This window comes from Doryrhamphus excisus, chromosome 18 (genome assembly GCF_030265055.1).
Source record: "Doryrhamphus excisus isolate RoL2022-K1 chromosome 18, RoL_Dexc_1.0, whole genome shotgun sequence".
NCBI classification, from domain to species: Eukaryota; Metazoa; Chordata; class Actinopteri; order Syngnathiformes; family Syngnathidae; genus Doryrhamphus; species Doryrhamphus excisus.
Genome location: NC_080483.1, coordinates 10,221,388 through 10,243,846, shown reverse-complemented (window position 1 = coordinate 10,243,846; position 22,459 = coordinate 10,221,388). Strand labels below are relative to the sequence as shown.

The 22,459-nt window shown below is 40.3% G+C and overlaps 1 protein-coding gene across 2 annotated transcripts in view; it reads right to left on the bottom strand.

Moving 5' to 3' along the window:
• Positions 1-22,459, bottom strand: part of tox2 (TOX high mobility group box family member 2) — a 118,504-nt gene that overhangs the window by 4,164 nt on the left and 91,881 nt on the right. Inside the window, exons 5-7 of one of the 2 annotated variants that reach the window (XM_058055116.1) lie at positions 12,419-12,715; positions 10,375-10,605; positions 3,202-3,282 (exon numbers count right to left, since the gene is read on the bottom strand). In XM_058055116.1, coding sequence (XP_057911099.1) covers positions 3,202-3,282; positions 10,375-10,605; positions 12,419-12,715 — 609 coding nt within the window. The remainder of the gene's footprint in view (positions 1-3,201; positions 3,283-10,374; positions 10,606-12,418; positions 12,716-22,459) is intronic. The other variant, XM_058055117.1, reaches the window with a different exon arrangement.

The following is a 22,459-nucleotide window of genomic DNA, read 5'->3' as shown; positions in this document are numbered from 1 at the left end:
CCAAACTGTCTCCCAAGACTTTGGTATTGGAAAGCAACCCAACTGGAAATGGACGCAAAGACCAGCATGCGGTCTAACACGGAGGCTCAGAGCTAAACCTTTTTTTACAAGTCTTCGGTACGCTAATCCAGATGACGTACCAGTTCCAGATGATGTTCAGGCATATTAACTACCTCGAACTTTGCCAGCCAACCAAACAGTCTCTGAATATTTTCGCAATATGAAACTATGTTTAGGATGTTACCATTAGAAAGCAACACACGCTAACTTCGGTGGAACCTCACGCTATAGAAGGAGTCTGCACCAAATTGAACTCTTTACTTCCTTGTATTAATTCCCGGAGATTAGTTCTTCTTCGCTACATTCATAGATGTACAAACCAACGACACAACATTACTTTGTTGGTACAAATGTTAGCTTGATTGTATTCCCCATCTGTATTTTCAAATAACAGAGTCTAATGAAACAATGGATGTAGTGAATAAACGCATGCTTGGCTAGACTTTACTGTTTCACGTCTCGCTCCAAAATATTCACACTTCCATGCAAGTGTGAACGTCCATGAAGTCTGTGATATTGTCGCAGAAAACTTTCAATAGTTAAATATGCCAGCTCAGGCTGCGTGCCAGCATAAGGCAGCTACACGCACCGAACAGCACGGTCCATTGTTCTAAAACAATGGTTTGCGTGTATCTCTGCCAGCGCGATTGCATATATACATGGAGATAAATTAAACAAAAATACAGTGTCCACATATTGTTCAATCACTGGCAAAAACAAGACATACATTCTTCTTTCTTAACAAAAAATATATAATGTGGGTTAAAAAAATCGGAATAATACATTGACTTTAGGAATTTTGATGATATTCATTCATTCATTCATTTTCTACCGCTTTTCCTCACGAGGGTCGCGGGGGGTGCTGGAGCCTATCCCAGCTGTCTTCGGGCGAGAGGCGGGGTACACCCTGGACTGGTCGCCAGCCAATCACAGGGCACATATAGACAAACAACCATTCACACTCACATTCATACCTATGGACAATTTGGAGTCGCCAATTAACCTAGCATGTTCTTGGAGTGTGGGAGAAAATCGGAGTACCCCAGGAAAACCCACGCATACACAGGGAGAACATGCAAACTCCACACAGAGATGGCCGAGGGTGGAATTGAACCCTGGTCTCCTAGCTGTGAGGTCTGTGCGCTAACCACTTGACCACCGTGCATCTGGATTTTGATGATATAATGTAACTAAATAATGTGTATTCAATACATGTTAACATTTTGTTATAATAAAACATAGGGAGAACATGCAAACTCCACTCAGAGATGGCCGAGGGTGGAATTGAACCCTGGTCTCCTAGCTGTGAGGTCTGCGCGCTAACCACTTTTTCCACCGTGCATCCGGATTTTGATGATATAATGTAACTAAATAATGTGTATTCAATACATGTTAACATTTTGTAATAATAAAACATAGAACCGATTAGTTTTTTTTAATATATAAAAAGTCGGTATGCTCCAATCAGGGTTTTATGCTGCAGCTTCCAATTCCAATCATCCACGAGTGAAATCGGCTGATACCAATCACATGGATTAATTATACATTTATTTATAATGAGTGCAATCCCTGACTGTCAAAGAGCCAAAAAAATAGGTAATTACTACTAAAATGAGTAGTTAATTAATATTGTAGGCAATGTGGATAATAAAAATTAGTAATATTTTTCTCTATTATTATGTACGACAAATTTGTGTTTCGATGTTTGGTGGTTTTGAACACATTCCCATATATCAATTAGAAACATATCTTTGGTCAGACCTGTGTGCCTTGACCGCACCGCGAGAAAGGATAAGGTTTGTTTATTAATGAACTTGTTACACTTCTTTATGTATCTCAAGCAGTAGTGTGCCAAAGAAAAGGAAAGCCATCACCATGAAAGCGAAAGTGATAGAGGAGAAACAACCACCAATATTGGCTGCTCTTTTGGTGTCAAGGAGAAGAGGAGGTTACCCTTCCTGACTATACTACTTCACTTTTTGTGTACTACTAACGGCCACGAGAGGCCATGTTTATAAACGTCGCTATGATATGTTAAGCATGTTGCATTGCAGATGCTCCACTAAGAGAGGACATGATCTATCAGCTTCTTTTTTTTTTTTTCTTCAAGTCACACGGCAGCGTATAAATATGAAATACATGTCGGGCTTCTTGTTAACTGCCAAGCAGGACAGAGTGATGTGTGACGCTCTGCTTTTTAGCCATGACTCACGACCATCCCCCCCTTCTTCCCCTGAAATAATCAATGCAACAGGGACGAAGGGATGGATGGATGGAGTTTAGAGGAGGCGAGAGGTGATAGCAGGGCCAAGTGGAAAATGAAATACTGAAGAAATATGAGATGATAGATTAAATTTTATTTAAAGAGAAAGGGTACGGGGGGTCATTCAATTGATTTCATATTTATCAGAGGAAAACCATCTTGCAGTTTTTTTTCTAAGGGAATGAATGCTGTGTGCTTTTTTTTCGTACCCCTAATTACACTTTTTTTGCATTGAGCTCCACAGAGTTGTTGACAGGCTCCGACATAAAAAAATGCAACAGGTGCACGACGAGGATGTGAATGTCTTTAAATGACACTCCAATTACCACCACATGTATTTACTGTGAGAAAGACTCTTTTGAATCATGACACAGTGATTGGCTACCGTTCAAAAGAGTTTTTTGGGGCTTATTTTTGACTGGCAATTTACCGATGTATAGTATCAATCAAGGAGCTGAGACCGCGAATGGCACACAGACAAGAGAAGGGAATGCTGCTTTGAGTTTGAAGAGGCTGATGAATTAACTATTCATGCTTTAATCAAGGTGCTTGTTTTCAGCTTTGAGAGGAAGTGTGGCGCTGCACGGACGGGTGGGGCTTGGTATGGAAATGTAATTTAGAGCTGTATTTAAAGGGAAACAATGCAGAGACGAATGCAGTTTGAGAATAAGACGTACAAAAGTTTGGCTTTAAAAATAACACAAACATGGAGGAAAACGTATACACTGTAAGTTCTCAGTGAAGCGAACCCTTCCTTTTCCTTGACAGTGTGAAGAATAGTCATGGTTTAATTTATCATCCTTTATATCGTGGCTGACCCATGTATATCAAAAACATGACCTACACACACAGAGAGACAAACACACATGCATGGTTACCTTGGAAACCAGACTGGCTCTGTAGGCAGCCAATGCTTTCAGGTACTCCTTCTTAGCCGCCTCTGTTTTCCTCTTGTAGCTCTGCACCAACAAACAAAACAACAGACTGATTACGTCAAGGCTACATCAATACATTTGGTTGATGATGCGGTGTGACCCGAAAGACCGGCACACACCTCTTGTAAAATTAAATTAAATGTGTTTATTTGTTAATGGGTGTGCTTTCTGGTAATGAATGGATGGTATGTTCCATTCATAATAGCATACAAAATCTGGTGGAGATCAGTGCAGCACTTGACTACCTGACTGACATATTTCCCAGCAAGTAAATTGACTAACAAGCTGAGGGACCGACTGACTAAATGACTGACAGACTGACTTTTCAATTTACTGCATATATATATATATGAGTTATACTTGCTAATTTTCTAACTAACAAACCTGATTGACTGACCAACTAACTGAGTGACAAACTTTCTAGCTAACACATTAACGAACTGGCCGACTGACTGACTGGCTAATAGATTGACTGACAGACCAATTAACTGACTACTGAACAGCTAATCAATTGACTGACTGACAAACGAAGGAAACTGACTAATGAACTAACCAATTGATTGACCGACTGACGATACGTACTCATTGACTAACAACTTGGCTGAGAGACAAAACTGACTAACAATATTGACTAACCAGCCGAGTGACATGCTAATTAAGGAACTGATTGACTGATAGACTAACTGACAAACCTTCCAGGTAACAAATTGACTAACTTACCGATGGAGGTATTGACTGAAAAAACATGCAAAGTCACTAACAGACTGACTATACTGAGTCACTGACTGACTAATAGATTGACTGACAGACCAATTAACTGACGACTAAATAGCTAATCAATTGACTGACTGACAAACCAAGGAAACTGACTAATGAACTAACCGATTGATTGACCGACTGACGATGCGTACTCATTGACTAACAACTTGGCTGAGAGACAAACTGACTAACAATATCGACTAACCAGCCGAGTGACATGCTAATTAAGGAACTGATTGACTGATAGACTAGGTAACTGACAAACCTTCCAGGTAACAAATTGACTAACTTACCGATGGAGGTAGTGACTGAAAAACCATGCAAGGTGACTAACAAACTAATCAAGTGGTTAACTGACAAACCTACGAACTGATTAACCCGGATTAATCCCTTCATGACATGTACGGTATGTATTAGGTTTTTGAAAGAAAAGTGTATTTTTATGGTAAAATCCATCGTATCTGTCATTGTCTATTTGCATTTACCATCACAGTTGAAATGTCAATAACACTTCACACCTGTAGGGGGAGTACAGGAACAAAAAAGGCTCTACAAATTGAACTCTTATAATCACCAGTTACACTACACTACTCCAAGCAGTTTTCATGTTAAATTAATTTCAACACACACTAATGATTTGCACGACTTTTTAAATAAATTACCGTGCCTAAGGATGTCTAATTATAACAAAGTGACTTGGATTCATTAGCAATCGAAGCTGCAGGTCAGCGTGTGAATTAAAAGCAACAAAGCTGTGAGAGGCGAGCGGCGTGTGCCTCCGTCGTCAGGCTGTCACCGAGGTGAATTAGCCCTTAATTGTAGCTTAATGAAATGTACTTGTTTGATAAGCACTGAATTACAGGAGACTGGAAGTGTGCACCCTGCTGACACCGAGCTCAGTGATTAGGCCTTCGACTGTAGAAAGTACATCCAATATGGAGAAGTTTAATAGTAACCCATCCTTAACCTCCAATACTTCACTTTTCTTTCTACTGCTGCAAAATTAAAATCTTATCTTAACAAAAACATGAGTTCAGTGCTTTTATGTTCACCTTGAGGAAAAACAGCCCAAAAAATGCATTGATCTAGCACTGTAAAGCCTCTGGGAATTTAAAAGGAAAGGAAAAAAAACATGGCACCCAAAAACACATCCTAATAAACATTCTTAAATGGAAAAAAAATCAAGGACAGCACAATCACAAACAGAAAAAGAACACAACAAAGAAACCTTTGTCTCATAGAAGCATAGCATAGCTAATTGGGAACTTGTGTTTACATGTTGTCATTAAATGCACCTCATCCACATAAATCGTCGTTGTTTACGATGTCACCAGTGGTTAACTCTCAAAAATGTTACCACAAAACATATTTTTATAGTTTTACAATTATAGTTTTACATGTATAAAACAATGCTAAATGCATATTAATGATGAATGAAAGGGATAAGTTAGCATTTAAAGTTACATTTACCTTCATTGAAGGCGTGACTGTTCCCATTATTTATTCATTCATTCATTTTCTACCGCTTATCCTCACAAGGGTAGCGGGGGTGCTGGAGCCTATCCCAGCTGTCTTCGGGTGAGAGGCGGGGTACACCCTGGACTGGTCGCCAGCCAATCACAGGGCAGGTTTATTTTATTGAATAATTAAATAGTTTTCTTTAATAATATAAACAGTCATCAATTCATATGAAATTATTCATTTACTTAATTTAATTTAAAAACTTTCCAGGCCAATGAGGAAAATAAGAACGCCTTTGAAAAGGGAAACAAGAATCCAAGCCAAATTATGACAGTAGCTACTTAAAACATCGATGCATCTGCTCAATAGCTAAGGTGTCTATTGTGTGCGAATATTTTTGTTTTTCCATTATTTTGGAGTTACATTAAAAGCAGCTATCCTGAATATTGCACAATGCAATGAAGACGTTGTTGCTATTCCTGTATAATTACACAACAGAGGAGTCTGATAACTAAATGCTCAATGCACAATGTTCTACTGGGTTGATAGGGTTCTACGAACGGCAGTATGTCGGACTAACTGAAGGGTTTTTAAAGCTTTCTTAGGACAACCTATTAACAGAGAGTTCCAAAAATCCAACCTGGAGGTCACAAAAGCATGTAGTTTTCCTGCATCTGAAACTGACAGGAGTTTTCAAATTTTATCTATGTTTCATAAATGAAAGAATGCTGTTTTTGACACTTGCCATATTTGGCAACTAACGGAAAAGGTCCTGATCGAAGATGACACCAAGATTTCTGACTGTAATGTGGGGGGGTGAGTGCAAGACCATCTAGGGCAGTAATGTCATTTACAATCTTGTCTCCGAGGTGCTGGGAACCAAGGACTATGATTTCAGTCTGAGTTTAATAGTAAAACATTGGAGGTCATCCAACCCTTTATGTCGTTGAGACACGCCTGGAGTTTGGACAGCTGACTAGTCGAGTTAGGTTTCATTGATTGTGTGTGTGTCATCTGCATAGCAGTTAATTGGGTGTTTTCTAATGATATTGCCCAAGAGGGACAAATAAAGGCTGAACAATACAGGTCCTAGTACAGACCCCGTGGGATGCCATGACTGACAATTCTTTATTACTAATGGATACAAACTGCAGGCGATCTGTCAAATAGGACTGAAACCATTTAATGCAGTTCCTTTAATGCCAAGTGTATGCTCTAATCTCTGTATTAACACTTGGTGATCAATCGTGTCAAATGCCGCTGTAAGGTTCAATAGAACAAATACTGAAACAAGACCTTTGTCTGATGCGGTGTGGAGGTCGTTTGTGTTCTAAATCCAGACTGAAAGACCTCAAATAAGTGGTTGTTTTGAAGGAAATTGGCTATTACGTTCTCTAGGACCTTGGGAAAAAATGGTAATTTAGATATTGGTCTGTCATCAAGGTTGTTTTTTTTAAGCAGGGTTTGATTATAGCCACTTTTAATGATTGTTGTACTTCACTAGCGACATGCTGATTATTTTGAGAGAGCTGTGTTGACTGCTGGAGTAGTGTCTTTGGACAAGTGAATAGGGATGGGATCTAATTCGCAAGTTGAGAAGTTTGAGGAGGAAATAGTCGAGGCTAGTCCAGAGAGGTTGATGGGGGTAAAAACTGTTTAATGGTGTGTCAGTCATCGCCATTTCCTTCACAGTCACCGTACTAGAGAGATGTACAGCGTCAGTGGATGGCTGAAATTGAGAGCGGTAGGGATGGATGGGTTGATGTTGCTATGACACTTTGTTAACCTAGTCACAGGGCTGAAGAGGAATTTGTGGCCATTTTGTTGTGTTGTTCTATTAAAGACGTGTGGTAAGGCGTTACACATAGCCTTTGTATAGTTGTTTTTAGGCTGAATTATTTTCTTGTGAGTGGGTAGAACACCATTTCCACGATGATATGGGAATTTTACCATAGGGAAGATTTGTTTGTGTTACTCTTTTTTTTGTTTTAATGGGGCAACAGAGTTAAGAGTTTCTCTTAGGATGGAGGTTGTGGTGTCTACAAGCTCATCTATATGTGTTTGACTAGTATTAGTATTGTTTATTAGGTTAATGGAGGGCAGTGAGTTGAGAATGGGGGCAATAGCAGCTTTGAATTTATTAGCACTGTTATCCGATAGGCATCGGGTGTGTAGTTTTGTCTACTGGTGTGTCCTTAGCTATTTGGAATTTAAATATGATTAAGAAATGGTTAGACTGAACAGGATTTTGTGGAAATAATATTTAAGTGTTTAACATCAATGTCAAATGTCAGGATGAGGTCAGATGTTTGATTATGACAGTGGGTAGCTCAATCCACTACCTGGGAGAACCCAGTGAAGTGAATGAGGAGGCTTGGTTGTCATTATTTATGTCAGTGTGAATGTTAATGTCGCCCACTATGATTATTTTATCTGTACTAATGACTACACTTGATAGGAACTCTGGGAAATCAGTTAAAAAGTCTGAATACGGGCTGGGGGTCAAGTAGTAGGTGCTTATGATCCTTCTGGACTGGGTGTGAAATATTGAGAATGATGATTTCATACGTTTGATGCTGAACTTTCAGTTTTGGTTATACTGGTAGACTTGGAGTTACCGTGACCTGGCTGCTTGCAATGTTTTCCTGCATGCAGGTAGAAATCACCATTTTTTATAATACAGGCTTTGCGTGCTGTATGCGGGTTTGAAAATCAGTACGGGCCACATGCATGTCTCTTGCAATTTTCCCCATTTTTGCACAAAGCCAGCATGTACATCGGGATGTAACTCCCCCTTGCGTTTTACATTGTTGTGGGTTAAAGGGGAACTGCACTTTTTGGGGAATTTTGATCATTTAAATACATGCTGTCATCATGCAAGAACAAGTACATTGATGATACTAGTCATTCATTTTCTACCGCTTATCCTCATGAGGGTCGAGAGGCGGGGTACACCCTGGACTGGTGGTGAGCCAATCACAGGACACACAAACAACCATTCACACTCACATTCATACCTATGGACAATTTGGATTCGCCAATAAACCTAGCATGTTTTTGGAATGTGGGAGGAAACCGGAGTACCCGGAGAAAACCCACGCATGCACGGGGAGAACATGCAAACTCCACACAGAATGGAATTGAACTCAGGCGCATTAACCACTGGACCGGCGTGCAGCCTGATAATACTTAAAGTATCAAGTTGCATTGATTTCACAGACCCATTGATCCGAACTGGTATTTTAGTAGCCATTTTTGTGTTGAAAATGCTCAATAAACAATTAGCTTAAATATGCATTGTGTACCATGTAACCATGAAAAAGCGATCACTTGTTAATTAATGACTTTGTGAAGAACAGTGAGAGTGAAGGTGTGATGTTCCAACTGCAATGTAACGAGAGACGATTGTATAATTGTCTGTGTGTTCTCAGACAAGAATGATGATTCATCTTGTGATAGAAGACTTAGTTTGTCTGAAAAGAGAATAATTACAGCAAAGATAGCTGAGTCAGTCCAACGTATTCCTCACCTTCATGACATCATTAGCGCAAATAAATGTGTGTGAGGTGACACGTTTGATTAAACACACAAATAAATAGGGATAAAATAGTTAGTAATGGGAATGTTATTTATCTCTAATACCAGGTACAACTGCAAAGGACAAACGCTTTTTAAAAGAAAAGCCAGAACATTGAAGGGGTTAAGCAGCACACACACATACACACCCACACACCCACGCACACACACAAACAATAACATTTCAGCAGCAGATGTCCTTGAGGCCAAAGCAAGGACGGGGGGGTGGGATTGCTAATCTTGTATTCCCAGCATGATCAAATCACCCGGCAACACATATAAATAAAAGGACAGGAAATGAGGAATTCACATTCAAGGGTGTCAGCGGCAAAATGAAGATTCATGGTTGAGGAGGCGCGGCCGAGGCGGGCAAAAATTAACTGCCAGTGAAAGCCACGGACGGCCTCCAAAGTCCAGCACCTAAATGTACAAAAAAAAACACACAAGCCACTTTTATTTACGTCCTCACTAGTTATGCTGCAAATATGAATCTGTGTGCCATCATTTTAAATGTATTAGACGCTCATTTGCGCTGAAAAATAACCCTGCACAATTGTCCCTGCATTCTCTTTGGCTTTTTTTGTGGTGTGTTTGGTATGATGCAAAACAGAGGAAAAATGTGATGACGACAACCACAGAACAGGAAATGGTGTCGCAGGTCCTGGCTTCTCAGCACAATATTGCAGAAACTTTACCCTGGGACAGGAACTATGCACATTTGGTCCGTTTTTCTGCCCCCTTTGTGGGGTGAAATCTTTTTAAGTTAAGAAGATATCTGATTGGATATTAGCGTTCTATTGTGCTGCTGTTACCCTTGCTTCATGTTAAGGCTGTATTAAGATTGTATTGGCTGTTTGCTAAATGCTAATGGCTTTATAATATCACATAAGGAAACGTGCCCTGCGATTGGCTGGCGACCAGTCCAGGGTGTACCCCGCCTCTCGCCCGAAGAAGTAGATTTATTATCAAGCATTTAGTAAGCATTCAAACCCCCTAAAAATGACATGACATGCATCATGGCCAATTATGTGAACTACACCCTGGACTGGTCGCCAGCCAATCACAGGGCACATATAGACTCACATTCATACCTATGGACAATTTGGAGCACAATTTGGAGGAAACTGGAGTACCCGGAGAAAACCCACGCATGCACGGGGAGAATATGCAAACTCCACACAGAAATGGCAGAGGGTGGAATTGAACCCTGGTCTCCTAGCTGTGAGGTTTGCACGCTAACCACTCGATCGCCTCATCAATTAAAGTAAAAAATGAAATCCTATTTCTGCTCTAACAACACAAAATTCCAAGCTACGGTACCTGCTTCTGCTCCTCTCCCAGTCCATCCCACATGGAAGCGACTATCTTCGATACGTCCCCAAATGTGGCGTTTGGATTCTGTCCTTTGATGGCCGCCTGGGTGTCTCTGAAGAACAGTGCGTATGCTGACACAGGCTTTGTGGGCTCGTTGGGATCCTTCTTCTTCTTCTTCTTCTGGGGCTTGGGCTTGGGCTTCATCATCTCAGAAGATGGTCGTTTCTCGCCTGTGATCTAGCCAAAAAAAACACAGAAAAATGATGTTAATACTTGAAGAAGAATTTTAAACTCTCCTCCTTCACTTTGTTCTGCTGCTACCAGCATAACACTCAGATTTTTTCCCCCCACCGAATCTATTAAATCTTTTCAACAAGTTATAAAATCGGACATTTCAGGGCTGAGAGGAATTTAAATCACCGACTGGATCTGCCCCAGCTTTGATGGTGGTCTCAGAAGTGGAGTGGAGAGTGCAAAATGGAATTACTTACTGATAAGAGAGATGCTAATCATTTTTATTCATACGCACACACATATGGAGAAGGGAAAGGAAATATTCATCCCCAAATGAACGCATACAGTATCTTCTAATGCTAATAATGTATTCCTGCATTTATATCCAGGCATGTATGTGAAGCTCAGTGGATCTAGGAGATTTACACAATAAGGGCTGGCTGTTGAGGGCAGTAAATCTATAATACTACTAAAGTAAATTCACATAATTAAACATTGTAGGCGTTTCTGGGAGTTTTATTAGGGCTTTATAGTAGAAATACTGTCCTGTTACGTGCATTGTTATCTCTCACATGCTAGCAGGTTTTTTTTTTTTAGCTGTTTTTCTCTCTTTAGGACGTGCAGAAAAGAGAAAGCCATGTGTAGATAATGAGCGGTTTTCCTTTACCTCGCCACATTGTGAATTTTGTGGCTTCACTTGTTGGCACAATGTTTAAAAATATAGGTTGTGTACACACACACACACACACACACACACACCTACATATGTAATATACATGTTTTGTGGTTGACTACAGCCTATTCTTCACTTAAAAAATGCAAAATTGTACATGTTTTTTTTTGCCTCAAATAAGCATGTTCAAGCATAAAATGGTTAAATGAACAAAAATACAAATATAAGAGGATGCATTCAAAGACCTTGTGATGATATGGCCTAATATACACTGGTCACTAGGTGTCAGTAATGTTACTGTAATGTTCGATGAGACACACAAGCACCAGACTTGATCACAGGAGCAGCCGAATTATATTGCAGGTTTGAATTATCTTCCAACAGGCACAATAATCTCTAATAAAAATTCCCAATGAAAACCCACGGCCATTACCATAGGGTAATACGGGTGTAAGGATGATTACTGGTGTGTTAGTTCATGTCTAAAGGGATCTAATTGTGTCAAAAAATGTATTTAGAATGTTTTCTATGGTCTATGAAAATATTAAATTCATAAATAAGGAGTCCTACTTTGTGGAAATTCCAGTCTGGAGCCAATCAAGCGAGGGATTACTGTCTATATATAAAGAGCTGTTACGTTGGACCTGTAATCAAACAATCCTGTGTAGCTTGTCGTTATAACTCCGGACAGTAGATGGCATCATAACTTTGTACACTGTTAGCACCGCATAAAAACACATTTATCTGCAGTGGTGTCCATTTTGCATCAAAAGCCAGAAAAAGCTACCAAAACTGACTTGGTCGTAACTTAATGCGACCGGAAATGAAACCAACACCGTTAAATCAATAAGTTCATGTTCTGTTGTTAAATAAGGTTGGATGAGTGAATGATGTCATACTTTCCTGATGACACAAACCAAAAAGCCAAGTTTTACCTCATCCACACACAAAAACTAAGTTTGAGGCCAAAATGCATAGAAAAATATCCGTTTGTAAAATATCCGTATTGATGTGGACATTAGATAGTTATGCATCTTTATCATAATGAGTTTACGTTAAAAAAATGAGATACCTACTACCACTACTACTTCTACTACTACTACTACTTCTACTACTGTCTGAGACCACAAACTAGCATAGTACCTTCAAATGAGGATCGGTCTCCTCTTCCTGATTGGAGCTGGAAGGGGAAGGAGTAGCCGATTTACTCCCGGGAGGTGAAGGAGAACCGCGAGGGAGTGCGCTCCGGCTGAACTGAGGGTTAAGCTGGGACAGCGCGCTCATGGGGTTGGGCAGTATCGGAGGTGAGCTGTTAATCAGGGGGTGGTGGTGACGAGCATGGTCGTAACAAACGGCGTCTGGGTGCTGGTGATGGTGTTGCTGTTGTTGTTGATGTTGTTGTTGTTGGTGGTGATGGTGGTGCAAAGCCATCTCGTGCATCTGGGGTGAGAGAAGAAGACCGGCTTTACTACATGATCTTCTCTTCAGCCCAAACTTATGCAAAGTCCAATCAGCCAAATATGCAAATAGATGAGGAGATGTCAATTTAAGAGCGGGGAAGTGTTGGATGTGCTGATGGAAAACCCTCTTCTTTCATCCCAGCGCTGATGCTGGTACAAAAAACCTTTATCTCTACAGCTTCTAATGCACATCTTTACAGTACGTCACGTTACATGTTTTGAAGGTTTAAAAACGTTAGCCAAATTGCTGTAATTTTAGCTTGGGTGTTCACCAAAACTGCAGAGAATGGGCCTTTAATTGGAAACATGAATGCACCGATCCACATTTTTTTCACTTGTGATCTGATCTCAAAACTGGAGCCCAGTTTCCTTTAACATGGAACCCGACCAAAAAATATCAGCATATGGAGTTAAAAGAATATCAGAGAATGTCACTGTCACAGGTCTGTTTTTGACTAAAGATTTTCATAGTTGAATCTGATTCATTAGACTTTGTCCATAGTTGACAAATTGTGGAAAGTTGTGTGTTTTTTGTGTTTTGATTCCAACAAAAAGATATCTAATTTGCGATGAAAATGATTAAAAAACTCAGATAAACAAATAAACATGGCGGGTGTGCAACAACAATTTATCATGATTAATTGGTTCCAGACTCAACCACAATAAGTGACTTTCTGGAAAATAGTCACTTAAAAATGGGAAGTTTTAGTAGTTATGGAAGAGAAAACCCATTTAAGATTTTCCAAATTAATTTTTAACATTTATAGAGCCATCTGGAAACGACATAACACCAATGTAGTCACCTTTACATTCGTATTACCCAAAAAAGATCCCAGAATCAGAATCTTACAACAAAAACAACAACAGTTAGCAGTTAGCTTAGTTAGCAGCCCAATTTATTTCATTAAAATTCCCCGTAAAATAGAAAATAGATGGACGAATTAAAATGCATAAGAAAGTTGTTGATTTTGAATATTATTTTTAACAGTCATTTCTGTGATGGTTTACTTTAAAATGTTAGCAAAAATGCATTTTTATTGTGGTAAGAAATGCTTGAGAGCCAGATACAGTCATCAAAAGAGCCCTACCTGGCTCTCGAGCCATAGGTTCCCTACCTCTGCTATATTTGGTGATAGACTTTTACGTTTGCTACGTTTGCTACGTTTGCTACGTTTGCTACGTTTGCTACGTTTGCTACGTTTGCTACTTTTGGTCATATTCTTCTAGTCATGTTTGCTGACAACATTAAACACAACATGTGGCTCATGAATTGGAACCCTCCATAGGCGGTATGAACCTGACTGCAAAAAAAAAATGCTAAGACGCTGTAAACATTTTCAGTATTGATTAAAAATTCCAGAGACAGCCATCATATCAGTTATGTAACCTCTAGTAGCTTGTTTGTGCACTTTAGTCAACAGAAAAAAGAACGAAGAACACCCTTCATAGATGATGCACACTCTTGCCGCATTCTCGTCTTAGAGCTTTTAAAAGATCCTGAATAATATGTCCATCAAAAGCATTTCCTGGCATTTTCTGCGTCAGAATAGAACACGAGCAACACAAGGTCCAAAAAGGAATGCTTTTAATGCGACCATAAATGGGAATGTTTGGCAATTTACAGATCAGAAAGTGATGAGCCAGCGTTTGTTAGCTCTTTTAAACATTTATGACTTAAATAATACATTACACATTAGCTCGCGCCTGAGCTAAAAAAGAAACCAATTGAAAAAGGGCCGCGGCGTATGAGGTCTTGATAAACACCAGAAGAGGTTCAGAGATGAAGGCTCGGCTCTCTAATCATAAGAGGCCGCGGTGCATTGCCGGAGTAAAAAAAAAAAAAAAAAAAACCCAAAAAACATAAAAAAACAAAGTGATGCAGTGCTTTGAAAACTCCTAATTTGACATTGGAATCTGTGTTTGCTTAATGTACAAAGACATTCCTTTTGCATTTTCAATAACCCCCACACCTTCCGACAGTCTCCAACTTATAATCATAATTCACTAAACACTGGGAAATAGCCTGGCTAAAAGAAGTAGTAAGAGGTAGGAAATAGAAACCCATTCATTTTCCATTTTCCACGGGCTTGCTCTTTATGGCTCCTCACAAGCCGAGAAGCGTTGAAAAACCAATTAATCAAACGTGAATGGCCTATCATGGCTGTAGCGCTTCTATTTCCATAGCAACAGCCTCCTGGCAAAAAAAAAAAAAAGAACGCTCACCCTCGTGAAACTGAGGCGCCATGTTTAATGTAAACACAGAGGAGTCGACCTTGTAATAGAATAAACTTGCCGTCGCTTTTCGTCTTTAAGCTGCGTGAGGACAGAGTCAACATTTGCACTGTGCGTCATTCCGTTGGGACGATTGTTCTTTTGCGCGGATCGTCATCATCACCACCATCATCATCAAGGGGGGAGTGTTTGACGTGGGATTTGAGCTGATTACATTTGATTGGCTTCAGAGCAGAACAAACACGTTCACTGCGCTCGTGGCTTTGTTTGTGAATGGTACATACAGTGGACCCCCCGTCCCCGCGTCGTCACCATTATTCATACTCAACCTCCCAATGTTGGCTCTTTTTTCATTGCAACCGAGAATTATGGTCCACACAAAATAAGTGATAAGTAAAAAAAAGAATGTTGAGTTAAATAGGATTAACACATTAATCAGTAAAATACTAGTCAATACTGTCAATTGATTACATATTTTCATCAGATTAATCAGAGTTTTAGGGCTGCACAGTGGGCGAGTGGTTAGCATGCAGCCTCACAGCGAGAAGACCCGAGTTCAATTCCACACTCGGCCATCGCTGAGTGGAATTTGCAAGTTCTCCCCATGCATTTTCTCCGGCTTCCTCCCACATTCCAAAAACATGCTAGGTTAATTGGCGACTCCAAATTGTCCATAGGTATGAATGTGAGTGTGAATGGTTGTTTGTCTATATGTGCCCTGTGATTGGCTGGCAACCAGTCCAGGGTGTACCCCGCCTCTCGCCCAAAGACAACTGGGATAGGCTCCAGCACCCTCCGCGAACCTCGTGAGGATAAGCGGTAAAAAATTAATGAATTATCAAAATATTAAGCAGTTTTTGTTCTGTGTCCATTATGGATGGCTCAGATGTAAAATCAATCAGTAAAATTATTTAACTAGATTATTTTTCTAAATAAGATATTGCATGTCTAAGAAGTCTGCAGTAAATACTAACATTGCACAGTGAGATTAAGACCATTAAAAGTCTAAAAAAAACATTCTGTTTATGAATTTGTGACACGTCTGTGGTGGATAAATTACTTACTGTTTATATCTATGTTTATGTTTTCACAGAAAATGTTTACTGACAAAAGTGTTTGCTTACTTACATGCGTTATTGTAACCATGGCAACCAGCCAGCAGGATTCCATTCGCTATGGTGTACAGAAAATGTTACGATGTTATGGAAAATATGCCATTAAGCGTGAGTGGCACACTTAGAAAAAATCAACATGCTCACAATAGGAGCCTTGTGGAACTCCTAATTTTTTTTGGACCTCTTTCCTGCTCTGCTCTTGACTGGTGACTTGTTCTTTGTTCAGCCAATCAGAAGATGTCATGTAATACTTGAACGTCCTCATTCATTGACTTCACTTAGAATCAATGCCATCATGATGAGAAGTGCAATATAAAACTGTTAAATTGCGGCAAATGATAAAAAAAAACAACAACCTCGGATTCATTAAATCTGTAATTAATTACCTTTAAATAAAAAAGTGTGTGGTGTGCGAGAGAAAGCTGTTATCATCAGAAGTGGCATTGAACCGCAGCCATTTAAAGGCTGCTGCTGTACAAACATTATAAAAGGTTCTGACAAAGGTTGCTGGTTGCCATAGGTAATGCTATGCTAATTCATAATGGCATCATGGAGAGGGTGGGGGGTGCTGGGCGAAAGAGAACATTGAGTTACATTAATTTATTGGTCAGTGCGCTCACTCTGCTTTTAGCATGAATGACTCTCCGGCATGGAGATGGGAGGCAAGCATCCCATAATGAAGGAAGCGTTTTAAACATATTTCTATGACTACATAGTCAATAAAAATCTATGAAGACCATTCGGAGAGAGCCCAATCATATTTCATCTGGGAAATCAATGAGTTATTAACATCAAAGAAAATCAATCATTCAGAATTTAAATGGAACTGGTCTTAGCACAAATAAAAAAATATATATTTTAGCCTAAAAACTGTGGAAAAATATGTGTCAATGCTTTAAGGTGTAGTGTTGGGTCGTGTTTCTATACAAACAAACATATAAAAGTTTTATTATACAGTGGTTTACACTTAAATACAAGTTAGCAGTGTTGGGCAAATTACTTTAAAGAACTAATTAGTTCTACTTCATAGTCACTTTCCCGAAAAAGTAATTGGATTTGTAATGGAATTACTCCTACATAAATGCAATTAGCTATCAGAAAAGTAATTATTGTGTTATGTTTTTGGAAAAAAAACTTTTTCACATAGCTCATGTTTCATGAGGCTGACCTCTCTTAAACTGTTAAAGCAATTAGTTCATGATAGTGAGAAAAAACAACACTCTATGACTAGCCATTTAGCTTCCTGTGCCGTAGTAGTGAAGAAAAAATTCTCCCACCATCACCCCTTAATGACAAATGGCGACCCAAACTGGGTTCAGAACCAAGACGTCTCAAAGAACAACAACGTGAGACCTCCTGTCAGTCATACACTCGCTGTGTCTCTGTGGAAAGAGGCAGGGCTGCTAGAATACACACACAGTGTAGCAAGGGATGGCAAATCAGGAGGAAACAATATGATTGCAAAGTCAAATGGACGTGAGCCCATCAACACGAACGGACCAGTATAGAAAATGAGTTCGAAAGTGGTGGCAACATAAAAGGCAACACAACTTACTTGCCCACCTCAAACATATCCACTCGACAGTTTGGGAAAAAACATCAAGATGCAAAGCCTTCATCCTAACTGTCAGCACTCACTGAGATGTTTGATCAGCAAATTAAATATAGAGAATATAAATACAGAGCAGTGGAAATGCTAGTTAATACAGTTGGAAAGCCAGCTTTTGCAGTACAATTGGCTGAGTAACAAATGGCAATTAAATAACTTTACAGAGGGAAGTAGGGTATAAAAAAGGAAATACTGCACTATTACGGTATATTATTATAATATAATAATATTGTTAAGCATTAATTTGTGGGATAATAAACATTTCAAAATGCACCTGCATTGTTTTACGACTTGGTGAAAGTTTGTTGAGACACCCATTGTCATATTAACCTAGCATGTTTGGGGGAGGAAACCGGAGTAACCGGAGAAAACCCACACACGCACGAGGAGAACATGCAAACTCCAAACAGAGATGGCTGAGGGTGGCATTGAACCCTGGTCTCCTAGCTGTGAGGTCTGCGCGCTAACCGCTCGACCGCCGTGCAGCCCAGTCATAATAAATATACAGTATAATAATAACTGACTAAAGGTTAATACAGAAACATACTTGGATGATGAGTGAATACAGACGATAAGTGAGTACAGACAATGTACTCACAAAGAGTTAGTAGTAAGTCCACCGTGGTTCAGAACCAAGAGAGCTCCATACTACATTGGGGATTTTTGCTGAACAAAACCCATAGAATATTGAGTTTTAAGGCTACATAAACCTTGAAACTATGTAAAAAAATTTTAGACTCCTCCTTCATCGGAAAAAAAAGAAAAAAAAGTTTATTTTTTAGCCTTTTGGGGTCTTTATAAATCGTCCAGTTTCAGCAAAACTGAGAAAATCATATTCAATTCTAGTTTTAGTGACACCTCAAACGTCTGAACAGTTGTACTTCTATGAAACAACAAAAACAACACAACAAAAAAATATTTTGATGACAAAATAACAACATGCATTCACAGATTTAGAACATGACACATAACACAAAATAAAAATCTATTTACAGATGTTTGCACGCGTTTGAACTATTGACAGATGTGTGTGCGTGTGGAAACTATAGACGTGCGTGTGTGTGCGCTCTTAACTATTTATAGACAAACAACAACAACAACAATGGCGTCACCAACGTCACCTCTATCTTTCACGATCACGACAGATCCGCTCTGTGCCAAAGTAAGCTGCATGTACTTTTGTCTTTTGGCTGAATTTGTTGCCATTTCCCTCTGTGATGCGTTTCAGCAAATTCAGTTTTATCCAAGCTGTTGCTGCAGATCGGAGGAAAATAAAACTGTTGCCCCCTACTGGGGCAGAAATAAATTGTCTAAAAGTCTGATATTCAATTCAATTCATTACATTTTTAACGCTGTAACACCCATCAAGGTTGCACGGCAGTCGAGTGGTTAGCGCACAGACCTCACAGCTAGGAGACCAGGGTTCAATTCCACCCTCGGCCATCTCTGTGTCGAGTTTGCATGTTCTTCCCGTGCATACGTGGGTTTTGTCCGGGTACTCCGGTTTCCTCCCACATTCCAAAAACATGCTAGGCTAATTGACCATAGGTATGAATGTGAGTGTGAATGGTTGTTTGTCTACATGTGCCCTGCGATTGGCCCGCCTCTTGCCCGAAGACAGCTGGGATAGGCTCCAGTACCCACGCGACCCTCATGAGAATAAGTGGTAGAAAATGAATGAAGGAATGAACACCCATCAATGGAAGTTGTCAATAAATTGTCAATAAATGTTGATAATGGGCGGCACAGCGGTCTAGTGGTTAGTGCGCAGACCTCACAGCTAGGAGACCAGGGTTCAATTCCACCCTCGGCCATCTCTGTGTGGAGTTTGCATGTTCTCCCCGTGCATGCGTGGGTTTTCTCCGGGTACTCCGGTTTCCTACCACATTCCAAAAACATGCTAGGTTAATTGGCGACTCCAAATTGTCCATAGGTATGAATGTGAGTGTGAATGGTTGTTTGTCTATATGTGCCCTGTGATTGGCTGGCGACCTGTCCAGGGGTGTACCCCGCCTCTCGCCCGAAGACAGCTGGGATAGGCTCCAGTATCCCCGCGACCCTCATGAGAATAAGCGGTAGAAAATGAATGAATGAACAATAATCCTGTAAGAAATGTAGCAACATGACAAGATGGTAACATTTGTTTTAACATAAGAACAGCCTGAAAGTCCACCAGTGTCACAGCTAAACACCAACTGACAGAAAAGGCAATATAAAAGTACAGAAATTCATCCACCAAAGTTAGCGAGCAAAAGGACAGTTGGGTATTGCTTCTTTTTTTTTTTTCCGATGGCGAGCGTCCAGGCGCAACTAAACTGTGATGTAAAGCCAGGAAACTCATGTTGAGTGCGCTCCTCCGCCGTCTTTACGCCTGTCGTGTTTGCATTGCCATCTTGTACATCATAGTCAAATGGGAGTCAAATAACAAAGGCTTTCCAATTACGTGCAGCACATTGGGCCCGAGATGGAATATCACAGAGGCATTGTTCCCTTGCTCCTCTCTGACCTTACCTCCGAAATGGCTTCACAGCTCCTCCAATTGCCTGCAACATTTGATTTAGGTAAGGGGATTTGACCACCAGTGCTGGGATGAGGGGGTGCAGAGCCCCATTCAGATACAAGAAGAGATTTTAAAGCTAACCTTGCTGTGTCCTCATAACGAGAAGCTTCTGTTTTTGTTTGAAAACTTATTTACAGCATTCATTTTTTTTTCTCATCAGTCATTTTTGACTTCCTTTATGAGCGCTGATATCAATTATTGTATTCCACAATAAACTGTACAGGGAGTCCATTAATGATATTCTTTTGCTGCCCATTATTCACTGTTTGGACTGTTTTAATGAGCGCCATCCCATCATCGCTGTTTTAATACACAGCGATCACAGCACCCCCTCAGCCCCCCCACCCTGGCTGCTTGACTGGAGCCATCTTGTTTAGAGTGATGGCTCACTCAGGCAGGTTCACGGCCGCTATTGTAAAATCAGCCAGCGTTTAATTGAAACAAATGACTATAATAATAGAACATTATCCCTGCAGGCACCCAGCCGTGACAGCTTTAATTAGAGGCGCGCTCGGGACCCATCCTTCAAAAAGCGCAGTAAACACGCGCCTCAGGGCTAACGGGAGGCCTCGCAGCCCCTCAGAGCTACTTTCGCATTCGCCCCGAGGGCAGAGCGCGCTAACGACTGCAAGACACCACTTCACCCGCCCTTCGTCGTGTCTTTGCTTTATCAAGCTTTACACACCCGCGAGGGTCATTTACACTAAATTAATAGGAGAGGGGATTTATGAATCATAAACCGCTGCCTTCTTGTGACATCACACAGATACGTCAGGAGAAGCAATGGGAAGAAGAAACCTCAATTGGATGCAATTTAAAAGTACAACTCATTGTTGCAGTACACTTTCATTCATTCATTTTCTACCGCTTATCCTCATGAGGGTCGCGGGGGGTGCTGGAGCCTATCCCAGCTGCCTTCAGGGTACACCCTGGACTGGTCATCAGCCAATCACAGGGCACATATAGACAAACAACCAATGCTGCTTGTCATCATTAGTGTCATAGTGGTATGCTGGAGCCTATCCCAGCTGTCTTTGGCAAGAGGCGGGGTACACCCTGGACTGGTCGCTCCGGCCAATCACAGGGACCATATAGACAAACAAGCATTCACACTCACATTCATACCTATGGACAATTTGGAGTCGCCAATTAACCTAGCATGTTTTTGGAATGTGGGAGGAAACCGGAGTACCCGGAGAAAACCCACACATGCACGGGGAGAACATGCAAACTCCAATCAGAGATGGCCGAGGGTGGAATTGAACTCGGGTCTCTTAACTGTGAGGCCTGCGTGCTAACCACTTGTTCACTGTGCAGCCCCAGTTGAAAAATTTCACTATAGGATCAAAGAAAGGTTCTAAAAATGCTAAAAGAAGAAATGGGAGTGAGACAAAAATTTATTACAAACAAGAAGGAATGAGTGAGTACAACAATATCTGTATCTGTTCACCCATTGAAATGATCTGTGCTGTATTAGTACATAGTCCAGGGGTGTCAAACCCGAGACACTTCAGGTTTTCTTTCCAGCCAATCACTCAAACAGGTGATTGTAATGATCAGCACCTGCTTCAATTTCAGGGAAGGACCTTGTCAATTAAATCACCTGCTGGACAAACTGGTTGGAGGGAAAACCTGCAGTGTCTCGGCCCTCTATGTCTATCTATATAGTCACATCCAAATGGGAATGGATCACTGAGTGAAAACGATACATAAGGCCCACCTGTGTGTGGCACTGTAAACAGAAACACAGCCGGAACCACGCACACACCAAATTATAGAAGCAGCAAAAATGAATGTGGATAAGTTCATCGTTTGGATTGACGATGAAGTGGAATTACCTCTGCAAGTTGTTATTATGGCGGAAGATATCAGGAGAATGTTTTCTGGGGTGAGTCATGCCATGTTTGAATCTCTATTTGGGCACCTCTGTGTGAAATTTGTATATTTTCCAAGTGTAAGGACAGTAATGATAATCCATAATGCCGCCTACAGAGAACATACTAACGCCTTATTTCTAAAATCACAAATACTTAAACTTGCTGATATAGTTAATCTTCAAACAGCTAAAATAATGCATAAGGCTAAAAATAACCAATTACCTAAAAATGTCATCCAATACTTCTCTACAAGAGAGGAGAAATATGATCTCAGGGAAGAACTACATTTGAAACACTTATATGCTAGGACTACGTTAAAAAGCCATAGCAT